Here is a 15,486-nt window from a genome sequence, read left to right as displayed (position 1 = left end):
ATTTTCCCTAACCTTTTAAAAAAATTTAAAACTTTCAGAAAAGTTGCAAGATTAGTATAATGAGTAACCCATTTACCTACCTTCACCTACATTCACTGATAACATTTTGCCAAACTTGCTTTGTATCTCTCTGAATATGAGTGTGTATAATAGCAATGATAAAATAATTATTTTTGCTGAATCACTTGAGTTAGGTATAAAATTCTTTACACTTCACTGCTATATATTTTTAACATATATCTCCTAAGAACAAGGACATTTTCATACATAACCATAATACCATTATCACATTCATCCAATACTATTATGTAATATACAATTGACATTCAAATTTCCCCAGTTGTCTCATTCATGTCTGCTATGGTTTGAATGTGTTCCTTCCAAAATCATGTTGAAATTTAATCCCTATTGTGTTGGTATGAAGAGGTGGGGCTTTTAGGAGGTGATAAGGTTATGAGGGCTCTACCCTCAAGAATGGATTAGTGTGTTATGAAAGGGCTTGAGGGGGCAAATTTGCCCTTTTTGTCCCTTCTACCATGTAAGGACACCTGGAGGGCACTATCTATGTGGAACTGGCTTTTGCCAGATACCTAACATGCCAGAGCCTTTATCTTGAATTTCCCAGCCTCCAGAATTGTGACAAAATAAATTTGTTTTTATAAATAACCCAGTCTGCGGTATTTTGTGATAGCACCACAAACAGACTAACACGGTGCCCTTTATAATATTTAATTTTTAGAAATGCAATCAAGGATAGTACATTGCATTTAGCTGACTTTAAATTTGTATTTTTGCAAAGATCACTGGCTGCAGGGTGGAGAATGATTGTAGAGGAGGAAAGACTGAAAAGCTGGTAGACCAGTTGGGAGGTTATTGTAGCAGTCTAAGTGAGAGATGATGATGACTTGCACCAAAGTGGTGGTGGTGGTGGTAATGGAGAGAAATTGTGGCTACTAGATGTATATTAGGACAGTAAAACCTACAGGATATGGTAATGGCTCAGTTATGGGAGAGAAAGAGTCAAGGATAATTATCAGGTTTGTGCATCTGAAGTTGCGAAAGTAGTACAAATCCTTCACCCTGATTACCCAAATATTAACATTTTACTGTGTTTGTTTTATTTTAATATATTTATCTACACATATGTAATTTTTTTTTCTGAACTGTTTGAGAGTTTCAGAGATAAAGCTCATTTAATTTAACCATATGTGATGGTTAATTTTGTATTTATTTATTTATTAGAGATGAGGTCTTGCTCATCTCTAATATGGAGACTGCACTGCAACCTCCAACTCCTGGGCTCAAGGGATCCTCCTACCTTAGCCTCCCAAGTAGCTGGGACTATAGGCTCATGCCACCACACCCAGGTCATTTTTATTTTTGCTGTAGAGACAGGTTCTCATAATTTGCCCAGGTTGGTCTTAAACTCCTGGATTCAAGTAATCCTCCCACCTTGACCTCCCAAAGTGCTGGGATTACAGGTATGAGTGACTGCACTGGCCCTGTGATAGTTAATTTTAATTTGTCAACTTGGGGCAATTAATGTGTTTTTGGAGTATTGGTGCCCAGATATTTGGTCAAGCATTATTATGAGTCTTTCTGTGAGGGTGTACTAAATGAGATTAACATTTGAATTGGTAGACTGAACAAAGCAAATCTCCCTCCCTAAGGTGGGTGGGCCTCATCCAACCATTTGAAAGCCTGAATAGAACAAAAAGGCTGGGCTAGGTGTGGTAGCTCACGCCTGAAATCTTAGCACTCTGGGAGGTTGAGGCAGGAGGATTGCTTGAGTTCAGGAGTTTGAGACAAGCCTGAAGAGCAAGACCTTGTCTCTGTCAAAAATAGAAAAAATTATCTGGGTGTGGTGGTGTGCAGCTGTGGCTGCCGGGAGGCTGAGGCAAGAGGATACCTTGAACCCAGGAGTTTGAGGTTGTAGTGAGCTGTGATCACACCATAGCACTCTAGTCTGGGCAACAGAGAGACCCTGTCTCAAAAAAACAAACAAATGAAAGAACAAAAAGGCTAACCCTCTCCCAAGTAAGAGAGCCTTCCTCTTTTGCCTGATTGCTTTGGGATAGGAACATTGGCTTTTTCCTACCTTCAGATTCAAATGGAAATATTAGCTCTTCCTGGGTCTTGAGCCTGGCCTTTGAACTGGAATTACACCATTGGTTTTCAGGCCTTTGTACACGGACTGGAGCTACACTGTCTGCTCCAGCTTGTCAACTCACCCTGAAAATCTTGGGGATCTTGGGACCTGTTAGCCTCCATAATCAATGAGCCAAATCTTTATAATAATATCTGTCTCCTATTCTTTTTTCCTGGAAAACCCTGACTAATGTATATTTACTTTAAAAAATAGACAATTTCTTACATAACCAGAACATAATTGTCAAAGTGTGAAAATTAACATAGATACAGTACTATTATCTAATCTATAGACCTTAGTCAAAATTTGCCAATTATTCCACTAATGTGCTAAATACAAAATGAAAAGAATTTTTCTGGTCTGGTCCAATAGAGGATCACATACTGCATTTGGTTGTTACGTCTGTTTGTTCTCCATTAATCTGGAATAGTTCCTTAATCTTTCTTTGTCTTATGACTTTGACATTTTTTTTTTTTTTTTGAGACAGAGTCTCGCTTTGTTGCCCAGGCTAGAGTGAGTGCCGTGGTGTCAGCCTAGCTCACAGCAACCTCAAACTCCTGGGCTCAAGCGATCCTTCTGTCTCAGCCTCCCAAGTAGCTGGGACTACAGGCATGAGCCACCATGCCCGGCTAATTTTTTCTATATATATTAGTTGGCCAATTAGTTTCTTTCTATTTATAGTAGAGACGGGGTCTCGCTCTTGCTCAGGCTGGTTTTGAACTCCTGACCTTGAGCAATCCGCCCGCCTCGGCCTCCCAGAGAGCTAGGATTACAGGCGTGAGCCACCGCGCCCGGCGACTTTGACATTTTTTGAAGAGTACAGATCCTTTATTTCGTAGAATGTCCCTCAATTTGGGTTTATCTAATGTTTCTCTATGATTAAGATTTAGCATAATACATTTTTGGCAGGAATACTGCAGAAGCGATGTTGAGTTTTCAATGCACCTTCCCAGGGTGCACGTGATCTTGATTTTTCTTATTACTAGTGATAATTCTGATCACTTGATTAAGGCGGTATCTGTCAGGTTTCTCCACTATCAAGTTATTCTTTTTCTGTCTGTATTTGTGGGAGATACTTTGAGTTTATATAATTTCCTATTTCTTATTAAACTTTTGTCCACTACTTTTAGCATCTGAGGAGTACATTTGAGGCATCTCTTAGTCAAGGGTTATTGAAGATAGAATGAAATCACTGGAGGTGGGTGTGTGTGGGGGTGAAATCACCTAGAGAGAGAGAGAGTATATGGTGAGAAAAGAATCAGAATGTTTATTAGAAAGACCACTCTAGCTAGTGTGTGAAGAGTGTATTTGAGGAGTGGGAAGAGTAGAAACAAGAGGAGTGGAAAGGCCTTTGTTAGGAGTCTGGTGAAAGATAACCCGATGAAGGCAGGAGATGGGCTAGAGAGAAATAAATTGATCAAAAAGCTGTTAAAGAGATAGCATCTATGGGACTTGTTTTTGGTCAGGGCCTTGCAATTTGCTAATCCAGTGACAGTGGTAGGGAGAGGTGGGAGTCTGTGGTCAGGGAAAGTATTGGTGTGGAGGTGACATTTAAACAGAGATTTGAACCGATAGAGGGAACTAACCATGTGGAAAAAAAGATCTAAGCACAGAGAATGGTATTCAGTATATTCTAGATGTGTGATGTCAAGCTCAGTGTTGGCATACTTAGGTGTTCAGTAAAAGATACTGGATAGATGAGTGAATTAATGTATGATTGGAGAGTGCTAATATCATTATTATTTCTGCTGTACAAATAAACAATTCAAGTTGTAAGCTCCAGAGGGCAAGCTTACTATCTTTGTTTCTAATAAAAACATAGTCATAATAATATGGACTATTTAGTGAAGGTCTTCTTGGTCAGATTAAGACTTTTAGGCCAGGCTCGGTGGCTCATGCCTATAATCCTAGCATTCTGGGAGGCCGAGGAGGGTGGATTGCTCAAGGTCAGGAGTTTGAAACCAGCCTGAGCAAGAGCGAGACCCCATCTCTACTAAAAATAGAAAGAAATTAATTGGCCAACTAAAAATATATAGAAAAAATTAGCAAGGCATGGTGGCGCATGCCTGTAGTCCCGGCTACTCAGGAGGCTGAGGCAGGAGGATCGCTGCACCCCAGGAGTTAGAGGTTGCTGTGAGCTAGGCTGACACCATGGTACTCTAGCCAGGGCAACAGAGTGAGACTTTGTCTCAAGAAAGAAAAAAAAAAGACTTAGAGGCTTTAAGCACTGAGAGATTATGTCAGCTATCTAATTAAACAAAAGAAATAATAAACACTCATCTGTAACATGAAGATTGGGATGCCCAACAAAGTACTTATTGCTTTTCCAATAATTACTTTAATATTTGTTCATTTAAAAAATTAATTTGTATTTATTGAGGTATAATTTATACATAAGAAATTTATAAATCTTAAAATGTACAGCTTCATTTTACATATGAATACATACACCCATGTCAAGATATAGAACATTTCCAATTATCTAGCACCTTGGAAGTCTCCTAGGGAAGTCAATACTACCATGCCCCTAACCTTTATCACCATACAGTAGTTTTACCTGTTTTTTATTTATTTTTTTTTTTGAGGCATAGTCTCACTCTGTTGCCTGGGTAGAGGGGCAGTGGTGTCAACATAGCTCACTGCAATCTCAAACTCCTGGGCTCAAGCCATCCTCCTGCCTCAGCCTCCCTAGTGTGCCACCATATCTGGCTAATTTTTTTTTTAGTAGAGACGGGGTCTCACTCTTGTTCAGGCTGGTCTCAAACTCCTGACCTCAAGTGATTTTCCCGCCTCACCTCTCAGAGTTTTGCCTGTTTTTGAACTTCACATAAACAGCATGAATTCATTTTTGTTTATTGTCTTTTGCTCAACATTAAACTAACGTCAACTATTAAATTCACCCATATGTGGCAGTAATTTGTTCATTTTCATTGTTGTATAGCAGAGCAGTATATTAATATATTACATTCTTGTACATGCTTTTTATTGGACATAAACAATCATTTCTGTCTGGAATATATGCAGGAGTGGAATTGCTGGGTCATAGGATACACCCAATGTTTATTTTTAAAATGGCAAATTTATTCAAAGTATTTTTGGGATGGCCCTGTTTTGTTGGTACCTGGTACTGTTCTAAATGCTTTACATTCATGAACTCTTTTAATTCTTACAACAGCCCCACAAAGTAGCTACTATTATTACTCTTGCTTTACCATTGAGGAAGCAGAGACCCTTTGAGATTAGGTAATCTGTCAGTGGTCATAGATCTGGTAAACAAACCCAGAGAGTCAGGCTGCAGAATTTGGGCTCTTAATCAGTAAGCTATTCTGCCTCTGTATTAATCAGGGTGCTCCAAAGAAACAGAATCAATTGGAGATTATATATATATATAAATATATATTTATTATGAGGGATTGGCTCACTTAATCATTGAGGCTGAGAAGTTCCGCAGTCTGCTGTCTGCATGCCGTAGAACCAGGAAAGCTGGTGGTTTAATTCCAGTCCAAATCAGAAGGTCAGAGAACCAGGGCAGCTAATGATGTAAGTCACAGTCTGAATCCAAAGATCCAAGAAGGAAGGGCTAATGGCATGAGTCCTGGTCTGAGTCTAAAGGCCCCAAGACCATGAGCAGCAATGTCCAAGGACTGGAGAAGATGGATGTCCATCAGGCAGAGAGCAAACTTGCCCTTCCTCCACCATTTGCTCTTTGTTGAGGCCCTTAATGGACTGGATAATGCCCACCTGAATTGGTAAGGGTGATTGGAAACATCCTCACAGACACACTCAGAATTGTTTTACTAGCTAGCTGGTCTCATTCAAGTTGACACATAAAATTAACCTTCACAACCTCCTAATCCAGCTTTGGGGCCTCTCAGGTTCCTGGCCTTATACTAAGATCTTTACATTTATTCTAACAACTCCATTATGGGAGGGTATGTTATTTTTATTTAATTGATGAGCTGTTATTATATCTTCCATCATTCTGTCTATCATAGTCTACTATTTATGTTTGACAGAGTAGTGTTGATTAATGATAAATATTTTAGAAAAGAAAATACTAATTCTGTAAGAGTATTGTTTTACTTATTCATGCCAAAAACATTTAGCTATTAAGAGGCAGGTAGAAGGAATCATGAAGTCTCTCTCTCTCCCTCCTTTTTTTTTTTTTTTTTTTTTTGAGACAGGGTCTGGTTTTGTTACCCAGACTAGAGTGCAGTGGTGCCATTATAGCTCACTGTAACCTCAAACTCCTGGGCTCAAGTGATCTTCCTGCCTCAGCCTCCTGAGTAGCTGGAACCACAGGCACACACCACCATGCCTGGCTAATTTTTCTATTTTTCGTGGAGATAGGGTTTCACTATATTGCTAGGCTGGTGTCAAATTCCTGGCTTCTAGCAATCCTCCCCTTGGCCTTCCAAAGTGATGGGATTACAGGTGTGAGCCACTGTGCCTGGAAGACATGATCTCTCCCATGAGGTGGTTACAGAAAGGTGAGAACAACTTTAGCCTTTAAAGAACAACTTAAAGCCCAGTACAAAGTGTTAAGTGCTATTGTCAGGATGTGAACAGAGATATGGGCACACCAAGGCTGTTTGTGTGGGAGAGTGAAGGCCTCATTTATTAAGGTTTTGTATGGAATCTAAAGTATTAAATCTTTCTTCCTTTCTTGCCTTTTGTCTCTTTCTTTCTTTTGGAAGAAAGCAAGGCTGGATAAATTAAATGACTTCATTAAACACAACATCTAGTTAGTGAAAGAATATGAATAAGGTGAAAAGCATGTTCCTTGAGTCAGGCAGACCTGGGTTCTAATCATGTCTTAAGTGGTTCTCTGACCTTAGACAAGTGCTTGAATCCCTCTGAGCCTCAGTTTATCTGTGAAACACACAATTATATCTACTTTGTAGGTAGCCACTAGCATAGGGTTTATCACATAGTAAGGGTTCAACCTTACGGTAATTTTCCTTTACCCTCCTCATAGCACAAGGCATTGTGATAGAAGTAAAAAGATCAGAGGTCAAAGAGAAAGGAAGGTCAGCTGGTCCCTCAAGCAGGGCCTCTCAGGGTGCTAGGATTATGGAGGGGTCCCTATTATCTGGATTTTGTTCTCAGTACTGTAAGTCTGAAAAGTTGACACTTATCAGAACATCCAGAATTGATTGGCTTCTTGGGAAACGACCCATGCTAATAAAATATACAAGAAATTTATGAATAGTCTAGAATGCAAACTCATCAACTTCTAGCAATAGATATATATTTCTATAACTGGCTCCCTTCTCACTCTCATATTTTTATCTTGAAATAAAATAATCAGAAAGTTGTTAACTGAACACAAAATCTGAATAAAGAGACTTAGATAAGTCTTCAGAATTATTTCACCCAGGCTGTGAGAAAAGCCTAATGCTTTCATAACCAAGGATTCTTCTCTAGTAGCCCAAAACCTTTTGGTCTACCAGATCTATGCTCTTCATATTGGAGAAACACAACATATTCCTACAATAATTACCACCTGTTTGGACTTTATGCAGACCACATCTTTCTGTTAACACATTCGTCTTCTCAAATGATATAATCAAATGGGTTAGACCTATCTTCTGATACATTCTATTATTGAGGAAACATTCCCATCACCTCCAATTGGACTTGCATGTCTCCCTAATCTATAACAGTTTTCTTACCAGGAGTAATCTCTACACAATACTGATATCAACTAATTTAACTCTCAGAGCTCAACAGATTCCCTCCATTTCTGGAGATGTTTCATCACAGACTTGTTTGTACTAATCTCAATCATCTGTATACCCATTGCCCAATAATAGCAAGCACCCAATAAATGTCGGTTGAATAAAAGGTGAGGTCAAAAGAAAATCAGAAAAGGGCTCAATGAATGCAATTTTTTTTTTTTTTTTTTTTTTTTGAGACAGAGCCTTGCTTGTTGCCCAGGCTAGAGTGAGAGCCATGGTGTCAGAGCTCACAGCAACCTCAAACTCCTGGGCTCAAGCAATCCTCCTGCCTCAGCCTCCCGAGTAGCTGGGACTACAGGCATGTGCCACCATGCCCGGCTAATTATATATATATATTTTTAGTTGGCCAATTAATTTCTTTCTATTTATAGTAGAGACGAGGTCTCGTTCTTGCTCAGGCTGGTTTTGAACTCCTGACCTCCAGCAATCCGCCCGCCTCGGCCTCCCAGAGTGCTAGAATTACAGGCGTGAGCCACCGCGCCCGGCCAATGAATGCAATTTAAGTCGATTCTTTATAGCACTGTACTTCCTATCCTTATGGGACACTAAGGAAAGGGTGAAAATGGTATGGGGAATGTAGAACTATGGCTGGGAAGTTGGGGAGGAAGAAACGGAAGAACTTTCAGGAAAGGAAGGCGGGTGGAGGATCCTGCAAATGATCAGTGCCTTCAGGTAGTTAGTTGCCATTGAGGGGCTGGTGCTGAAATCTAAATGACCAAAAATGAGGTAAACAAAGGGAGCATGGAGAAAAACACCTGAAGAAACGTTAAAGAAGGAACTGACTGGATATGCTGTTGAGACGAAGGGAAGAGTAGAGCAGATTCTGGCTTAGGTACCTGGAAGTTTGTTGGTTCAATTCAGGGAAAGGAGGGTGGGGGTTGTTTGCATGAGTTTGCGTCTGGATAGGGTGAGGTTGCGTTTGAGGTGCCTGTTGGGACAAATGAATAGAGGTATCCAGTAAACAATCAAGTACAAAGGTATGAGCTTCTGAAACAGATCTGGACGTTAGTCTAAAGCAGGGAAGTAAGACTCTTCGGGAAGAGTGAAGAATTGGAGATGCGGAAGCCGAGTCCAGCTGGACTAGCTGACATAGGGATGAGCAGAGGAACGCGAGCAGGGTAAGGAAAGTCGTAAAGGTCAGAAGAAAAACAGAGGGCGACATTTTGAAAGACAATGGAGCAAATTTCAAGGTGACATCGGACGCCTCCTGGAGGTCAAAAGGAGGCTGACAAACCTAGCCTTAGTCAAACCCGATTCAGAGAAGCGCAGGCGGGTGCGGGTGGGAGTGGGGGTGGGGCGAAGCCCCTCTGCAGCTAGCGACTAAACTGAGTAGGGAGGCAGTCTTAATAGTAGATATATTTTAAGGGAGTTTGGCTGTGACCCGGCAGAAAGAGCGGGACTTGGAGGGTAATTTAGGGCTCAAGGGGATCATCGGTTTCAGAATCCCATACCCTCGAGTGGGAGTAACTCTCCGTCTACTTGATGTCCTCTGCATTCCTTCAGGGTCCTCCTCGGGATTTCCCCTGCTCTAAGCTAGGAGAAAACAAAACAAAACGCCCTATAAAGTGCCAACAAGTGAAAAAGAAACCGTTTCACTTCAAAGCCTTCTCCCTTTAAAATTCCTGGCATGCAAATAAGGGGTTTCAATGTGGCTGTCAGCGATTGGTAGGTACTTATAAAACCGTCATTTCCTTTTAGTGCAGGATGCAAACCAAGAGTCTGCTTTCTGCTTTGCTATTGGCTGTTTGAACTGACTTCGCTTTTAGCCAATCAAATCAGTTCCCTCACCCCTCCCCGTAGCTCTTATAAATTACATCAAATTGGTTATCCTTTCCACATCCTTCTCCTTGAAAAAGAAGCTGTAACTGCATTTTTATCCGTAATGTCGGGACGCGGAAAGCAAGGAGGCAAAGCCCGCGCCAAGGCCAAGTCGCGCTCGTCCCGCGCCGGCCTTCAGTTCCCGGTGGGGCGAGTGCACCGCTTGCTGCGCAAGGGCAACTACGCCGAGCGGGTGGGGGCCGGCGCGCCGGTGTACTTGGCAGCTGTGATCGAATACCTGACGGCGGAAATCCTGGAGCTGGCAGGGAACGCGGCCCGAGACAACAAGAAGACGCGTATTATCCCTCGCCATCTGCAACTAGCCGTGAGAAATGACGAAGAGCTCAACAAGTTACTTGGGGGTGTCACCATTGCCCAGGGCGGCGTCTTGCCCAATATCCAGGCTGTCCTGTTGCCCAAGAAAACGGAGAGTCACAAGCCTGGCAAGAACAAGTAATAATTAGGAGGCTTGACACCATACCCACTCACTCCAAAGGCTCTTTTAAGAGCCACCAAAGTGTCAAGTGAAGGGCTGATCACAAAACAGCGCATTAGCTCTTTCTTTGAAAACTTGGGTGGCTCTAAAAAGAGCCTTTGGTCTTTGGTTTACTTTCTCTGGGTTTATTTGCTTTTGGCTTTGTGGCTTTCAGTTTTCTTTGGTAACAGAACGGCCTGGATGTTAGGCAAGACGCCGCCCTGGGCGATGGTGACCTTGCCCAGCAGCTTATTCAGCTCCTCGTCGTTGCGGATGGCCAGCTGGAGGTGACGGGGGATGATGCGCGTCTTCTTGTTGTCTCGGGCCGCGTTGCCCGCCAGCTCCAGGATTTCCGCGGTCAAGTACTCGAGGACCGCCGCCATGTAGACGGGCGCGCCGGCCCCCACCCGCTCGGCGTAGTTGCCCTTGCGCAGCAAGCGGTGCACTCGCCCCACCGGGAACTGAAGGCCAGCGCGGGACGAGCGCGACTTGGCCTTAGCGCGGGCTTTGCCTCCCTGTTTGCCACGACCAGACATAATTGATATCGAGGTTAAGAAACAGACAAAGCTCAGCACCTCACAACAAAACAAGATTGAAAGAGAACCAAGAAGAAACCCTTTATAAGCTCTTCTAGGGGTGGGGTCAGGAACGAGTTTTCCATTGGTCCTAATTTGGCTCCAGAAACGGCCAATCAGATTAAGAGTTGGTGTTGTTACGTAGGTGTTGCTGAAAACGCAAGGTCCCTACATGGACCAATAGAAATGAAGGACTTTTGGAGCCCTAATTTGCATAAGGTGGTTATAAAAGGATCAGGCCCGCCCATTCTCATACTTCTTTTCTTTGCAAAGCTGTACTTCTGTTTCGTGTTGTCATCATGCCTGAACCGGCAAAGTCCGCTCCGGCTCCCAAGAAGGGCTCCAAGAAAGCCGTCACGAAAGCCCAGAAGAAGGATGGCAAGAAGCGCAAGCGCAGCCGCAAGGAGAGCTACTCCATCTACGTGTACAAGGTGCTGAAGCAGGTCCACCCCGACACCGGCATCTCGTCCAAGGCCATGGGCATCATGAACTCGTTCGTCAACGACATCTTCGAGCGCATCGCCGGCGAGGCGTCCCGCCTGGCGCATTACAACAAGCGCTCCACCATCACGTCCCGCGAGATCCAGACGGCCGTGCGCCTGCTGCTGCCCGGCGAGCTGGCCAAGCACGCCGTGTCCGAGGGCACCAAGGCGGTCACCAAGTACACCAGCTCCAAGTGAGTCCCTGCCGGGACGCGGCGCTCGCTCGCGCGAGTGGCCGGCCTCCTGACTCCAAAGGCTCTTTTCAGAGCCACCCACCTAATCACCAGAAAAGAGCTTTATTCACTTGTGTACCTTTTAGTTCCTTCTCACGTATTAAGACATTCTAGTTTAACACATAGCTTTTTTGACCATTTGAAACTCGGTTTCAGCCACAGGATTGGATTTATTTTTTAGTCTACCGTGAGTCTTTACTCCTTATTGTGCTGCTTAGCTTTCACAGGAGTCGATTCTAAATTAGGGTGTTGGTTGTACTGCCCCTCTCCACCCCTGCCCCACACTGTTAGTGTCCTGTTGCCTTTTGTTGGGTATGTTTTATATTAAAAGTGAAGTGACAATTCTGCCATAATTTAAGAGAGGACTCCAGGGCATAACGACCCGGGTGCCGCGAACACTGCGTGACAGCTCTGTAAGGCTGAAGCTTGGCGGCAGCTCGTGTGTAGGGTCACCAGTTCTGCGCTGCGACTGAGCGTCCTGTGAATACCAGCGGTTCCGCGTACCTTGGGCGGGGCCTGGTTAGCCGAGTCCCAGCCTTTTTCTGATTGGACAACATGAATATTTAAAATTCTCCCGCTTCATTAATTCGTGGATTTCAGTTTCCGCCGTTCACTTTGAGGCTTTGAAATCCCTATCATTTCTTGGTATATAATTTTTGTATTTAATGCTTTCTGCTTGTAATGCTCCGGTCCCAGGTCGCTGCAAGGCTCTTGCCACTTAGATCTGGGCTCAAAAGTCACCTCTCAGGGGCCTTCCCACGTCATCCACTCAGAAATTGGTGCCTCTAGTTAATGCTCGTCTCATTGTTTTTATTTTCCTCCTAGCAACTGTCTGAAACTGGTTCGTTTGCTTTCTTTTTTTTTTTTCTGGAATACCTGGTTTATTGGGAAAAATTCATAATGAAAACTTCAAGTGCTTATTCTGCAACTTACAAAATAAAAATTTGATATATAAAATGAGTTAGTTTTCATTATGTAAGTATAAATGGTAAAAAAAAAAAATCCATCAGATATATATGTGCCATTCAGAGAAACTCACATCCCTGATTCTTTTGCATGTTTTACATCAGACATTTTAAATCTGTTTACCAAGGAAGACCAGGTCTATCAGAAGCTATGTCTATGTAATTTAGAGCCCAGTTAAACCTGGTATTTAAAAAAAATCAAACCAATTTTTCTTAGGCTGTTTTATTTTATTTTATTTTATTTTATTTTTTTGAGACAGAGTCTCACTCTTGCCCAGGCTAGATTGAGTGCTGTGGTGTCAGCCTAGCTCACAGCAACCTCAAACTCTTGGGCTCAAGCAATCCTGCTGCCTCAGCCTCCCAAGTAGCTGGGACTACAGGCATGTGCCACCATGCCCAGCTAATTTTTTCTGTATATATTAGTTGGCCAATTAATTTCTTTCTATCTGTAGTAGAGATGGAGTCTCACTCTTGCTCAGGCTGGTTTGGAACTCCTGACCTTGAGTGATCCACCGGCCTCGGCCTCCCAGAGTGCTAGAATTATAGGCGTGAGCCAGCACACCCGGCCACTTAGGCTGTTTTAATGGGACTTTAGTGATAGGAATGGCTCTCCTAACACTTTACTACACAACTAATCAGATCTATCAGTCATGAGAAATTAGACCCCCATCCATCTTTCAATCCTGTCAACTCTGGTTCTGAACATATAGACACAAAGCAGAATAGTTTTTATTAATACAGCATTTTCCCACACCTTAACCCTATAAAGAACTTTAAAAGAAAATTTCATCTTAACATTTCACTACTTATGAAGGCCTTGCTACTGTAACATATCAAGTCAACACGATGCTTAGCAAAAATTTAATTATTCAGGCTATTGACTAGAAATTTTTACAAACGATACACATTTAGGAAACTATTTTGCTTCTTTAAATAGCTGAAGGCTTGAATTTTTTTTTTTTTTTTTTTTTGCAGTTCCTTTAGTCACTGGTCATTGACAATTTTTACCAATTATATCCCTTGTCTCCTTAGCCCTAATAGAACCAGTCCATTCTGTGTGCAAATAACAAAAATTTGATCAGATTATTAAAGCTTGGAAGCCTTCCCATTTTTACCTTCTCAAATGGTAAGTTTCATGTTCATATTCTCTTACAAATGCAAGATAGATGTTATGGGGGGATATGCAGAAATTTTGGCATAGTACAGATAATAAGTAAAAAGAAATGTTTTATCATAAAAGATGAATATGAAACCATAACACTACTTAAGAAATATTTTCTCCTAAATTATTTAGGCATTTTTGACTAGTTTAATAGTATGAACACTGCAAAAAAAAAAAAAAATAGGTACAACGTAGCCTGGGGAAATAGTTTCTTCCTCTATAATCCCTCTCAGCTGCAGCGATTTCCTTCCGCTCTCGTTCCCACCTTAGGCGGATGTGTAGAAGTACCTGGGCTTGGCGTTGCCCAGGAGGTCGTCTTCGTAGTTGGGGAGGCAGCAAAAGAAGAAGGCACAACCGATCAGGATAACTGTGGCCGCCCACCCGAAGCCGTAGGCCCAGTTATAGATGTAAGTGACAGCAGGATTGGCATGAAGGTTGAAGGTCTGGGTGTACTTCACGGGGTAAATGACGAGGGAGATGATCTGGAACACAGCCGCCAGGGCGAGGAGGCCTCCGATCACTCTTAGGAAGACAAGCATCTGAGGTCCGCAGAGGGCAAAGAAGGAGAGGATGAAGCAGATCACCAGGATGATGAAGCCACAGAAGAGCGTGGCGGCGGCTGCTCTTCCCCACGCGTAGACCATGAGGCTCTCGCAGCCTTGCTCTGGGGACCCGCTGCCGCCGCGCTCTCCGGGGCATCTCCACCACAGCGAGGACGTCTGGATGTGGGTGCTCGACTGCAGCCAGCCGCGGCCAGACAGCGCGACGATGTCGAAGGCGATGGCGCTGAGCAGGAGCAGCGGCAGGATCCACCGGCAGCGCTCGCAGACCAGGCCGCAGCGCAGCATGTCGACGGTCGCGGCACAGAGCAGAGGAGCGCGCGAGGCACCGGCGGCTACCAAGAGTGGCCCGCTAGCGCGGGCGCCCAGACAAAAGGGAAGAGGCAGCTGGGAGGTGGCTCCCGAGAGGACGCCGCTCTAGGCGGTCGCAACCTAGATTCGGGTGACTCAGAGCGCACCCGCCCAGACCTGCCGGGCAGGGCCGGACGCCTGGTGTTTTCCTCTCAAGCTCGTGACAGACTTTGCTGGTCTGGTTTTCTGCCCTATTTTCAGCGCCAATCTGTGCCTGGCACATAGTGGACACTAAATACTACTTATTGAATTTATATTGTTGGATTAATTTTTTTCTATCCCAACTTTTTTTTTTTTTGAGACAGGGTCTTGCTCTGTCACCTGAGCTATAGTGCAGTGGCATCATCATAGCTCACAGCAACCTCAAACGCCTGGGCTCAAGCGATCCTCCTGCCTCAGCCTCTCAAGGAGTTGGGACTACAGCCGCCACGCTCGTCTAATTTTTCTATTTTATTTTGTGGGGACGGGGGTCTTGCTCTTGCTCAGACTGGTTTGGCACTCCAGACCTCAAGCTATCCTTCCTCCCTAGCCTCCCAGAGTGCTAGGATTACAGGCATGAGCCACCGCTCCAGGCCTCACTTGTTTCTTAACCGCTTTTGTGGATGGTTGGGGCCTGTTCATTTCCATTAAATGTGTATAAAGACACGGTGAAGATAGAAATATTTTTGGAGCACCTTTCCAAAATCTTTTAGTCACCTTAGTGCAACAGCTTGGAGGGGGACCGTGTTAAGATTCTTTTTGTCCCAGAGAGGAAGTGGTGATGGTAGGTTCTCCCTTTATGCTTTCCAGTTTAGCCTGACCTCTTTTGGTTTTTCATCAAATTCAGCGGGTTGATCACTAGAAAGAGTCTTTTTCCTTCTTTTCTTACTCTCCCACCCCATCCTGATTCTCTGTTCCCCACTGAGATGAGCTTTTGATTTACACTCACCACCTCATTTGCTTTCAAGGGGCCCTGCGAGATAAACAGGACTACAG

At 43.5% G+C, this 15,486-nt stretch overlaps 4 protein-coding genes across 4 annotated transcripts; 2 read left to right on the top strand and 2 right to left on the bottom strand.

Moving 5' to 3' along the window:
- The first annotated feature begins 9,210 nt into the window (after window positions 1-9,210).
- On the top strand, window positions 9,211-10,654 carry H2AC21 (H2A clustered histone 21). Its single transcript, XM_012754113.3, has one exon. It carries the CDS (start codon window positions 9,773-9,775, stop codon window positions 10,163-10,165), a length of 393 nt encoding a protein of 130 aa, XP_012609567.1. The 5' UTR covers window positions 9,211-9,772; the 3' UTR covers window positions 10,166-10,654.
- H2AC20 (H2A clustered histone 20) lies at window positions 10,329-10,810 on the bottom strand. Its single transcript, XM_012754114.3, has one exon. The coding sequence runs from the start codon at window positions 10,717-10,719 to the stop codon at window positions 10,330-10,332; it is 390 nt and encodes a 129-aa protein (XP_012609568.1). The 5' UTR covers window positions 10,720-10,810; the 3' UTR covers window position 10,329.
- A 191-nt stretch (window positions 10,811-11,001) lies between these two features.
- Window positions 11,002-13,783, top strand: H2BC21 (H2B clustered histone 21). The gene has a single exon (XM_076000074.1). The coding sequence runs from the start codon at window positions 11,058-11,060 to the stop codon at window positions 11,436-11,438; it is 381 nt and encodes a 126-aa protein (XP_075856189.1). The 5' UTR covers window positions 11,002-11,057; the 3' UTR covers window positions 11,439-13,783.
- A 69-nt stretch (window positions 13,784-13,852) lies between these two features.
- Window positions 13,853-14,448, bottom strand: LOC105865498 (p53 apoptosis effector related to PMP-22). Its single transcript, XM_012754108.3, has one exon. The coding sequence runs from the start codon at window positions 14,446-14,448 to the stop codon at window positions 13,867-13,869; it is 582 nt and encodes a 193-aa protein (XP_012609562.1). The 3' UTR covers window positions 13,853-13,866.
- Window positions 14,449-15,486: the final 1,038 nt, after the last annotated feature.

Source organism: Microcebus murinus, chromosome 2 (genome assembly GCF_040939455.1).
Source record: "Microcebus murinus isolate Inina chromosome 2, M.murinus_Inina_mat1.0, whole genome shotgun sequence".
Classification (NCBI taxonomy): Eukaryota; Metazoa; Chordata; class Mammalia; order Primates; family Cheirogaleidae; genus Microcebus; species Microcebus murinus.
The sequence above is the reverse complement of the archived record's forward strand: the minus strand, read 5'-3'. Positions and strand labels throughout refer to the sequence as shown.

Excerpts from the sequence above, each read along its gene's own strand:
- H2AC21 (XM_012754113.3), top strand. The coding sequence starts at position 9,773 with ATGTCGGGACGCGGAAAGCAAGGAGGCAAAGCCCGCGCCAAGGCCAAG.
- H2AC20 (XM_012754114.3), bottom strand. The coding sequence starts at position 10,719 with ATGTCTGGTCGTGGCAAACAGGGAGGCAAAGCCCGCGCTAAGGCCAAG.
- H2BC21 (XM_076000074.1), top strand. The coding sequence starts at position 11,058 with ATGCCTGAACCGGCAAAGTCCGCTCCGGCTCCCAAGAAGGGCTCCAAG.
- LOC105865498 (XM_012754108.3), bottom strand. The coding sequence starts at position 14,448 with ATGCTGCGCTGCGGCCTGGTCTGCGAGCGCTGCCGGTGGATCCTGCCG.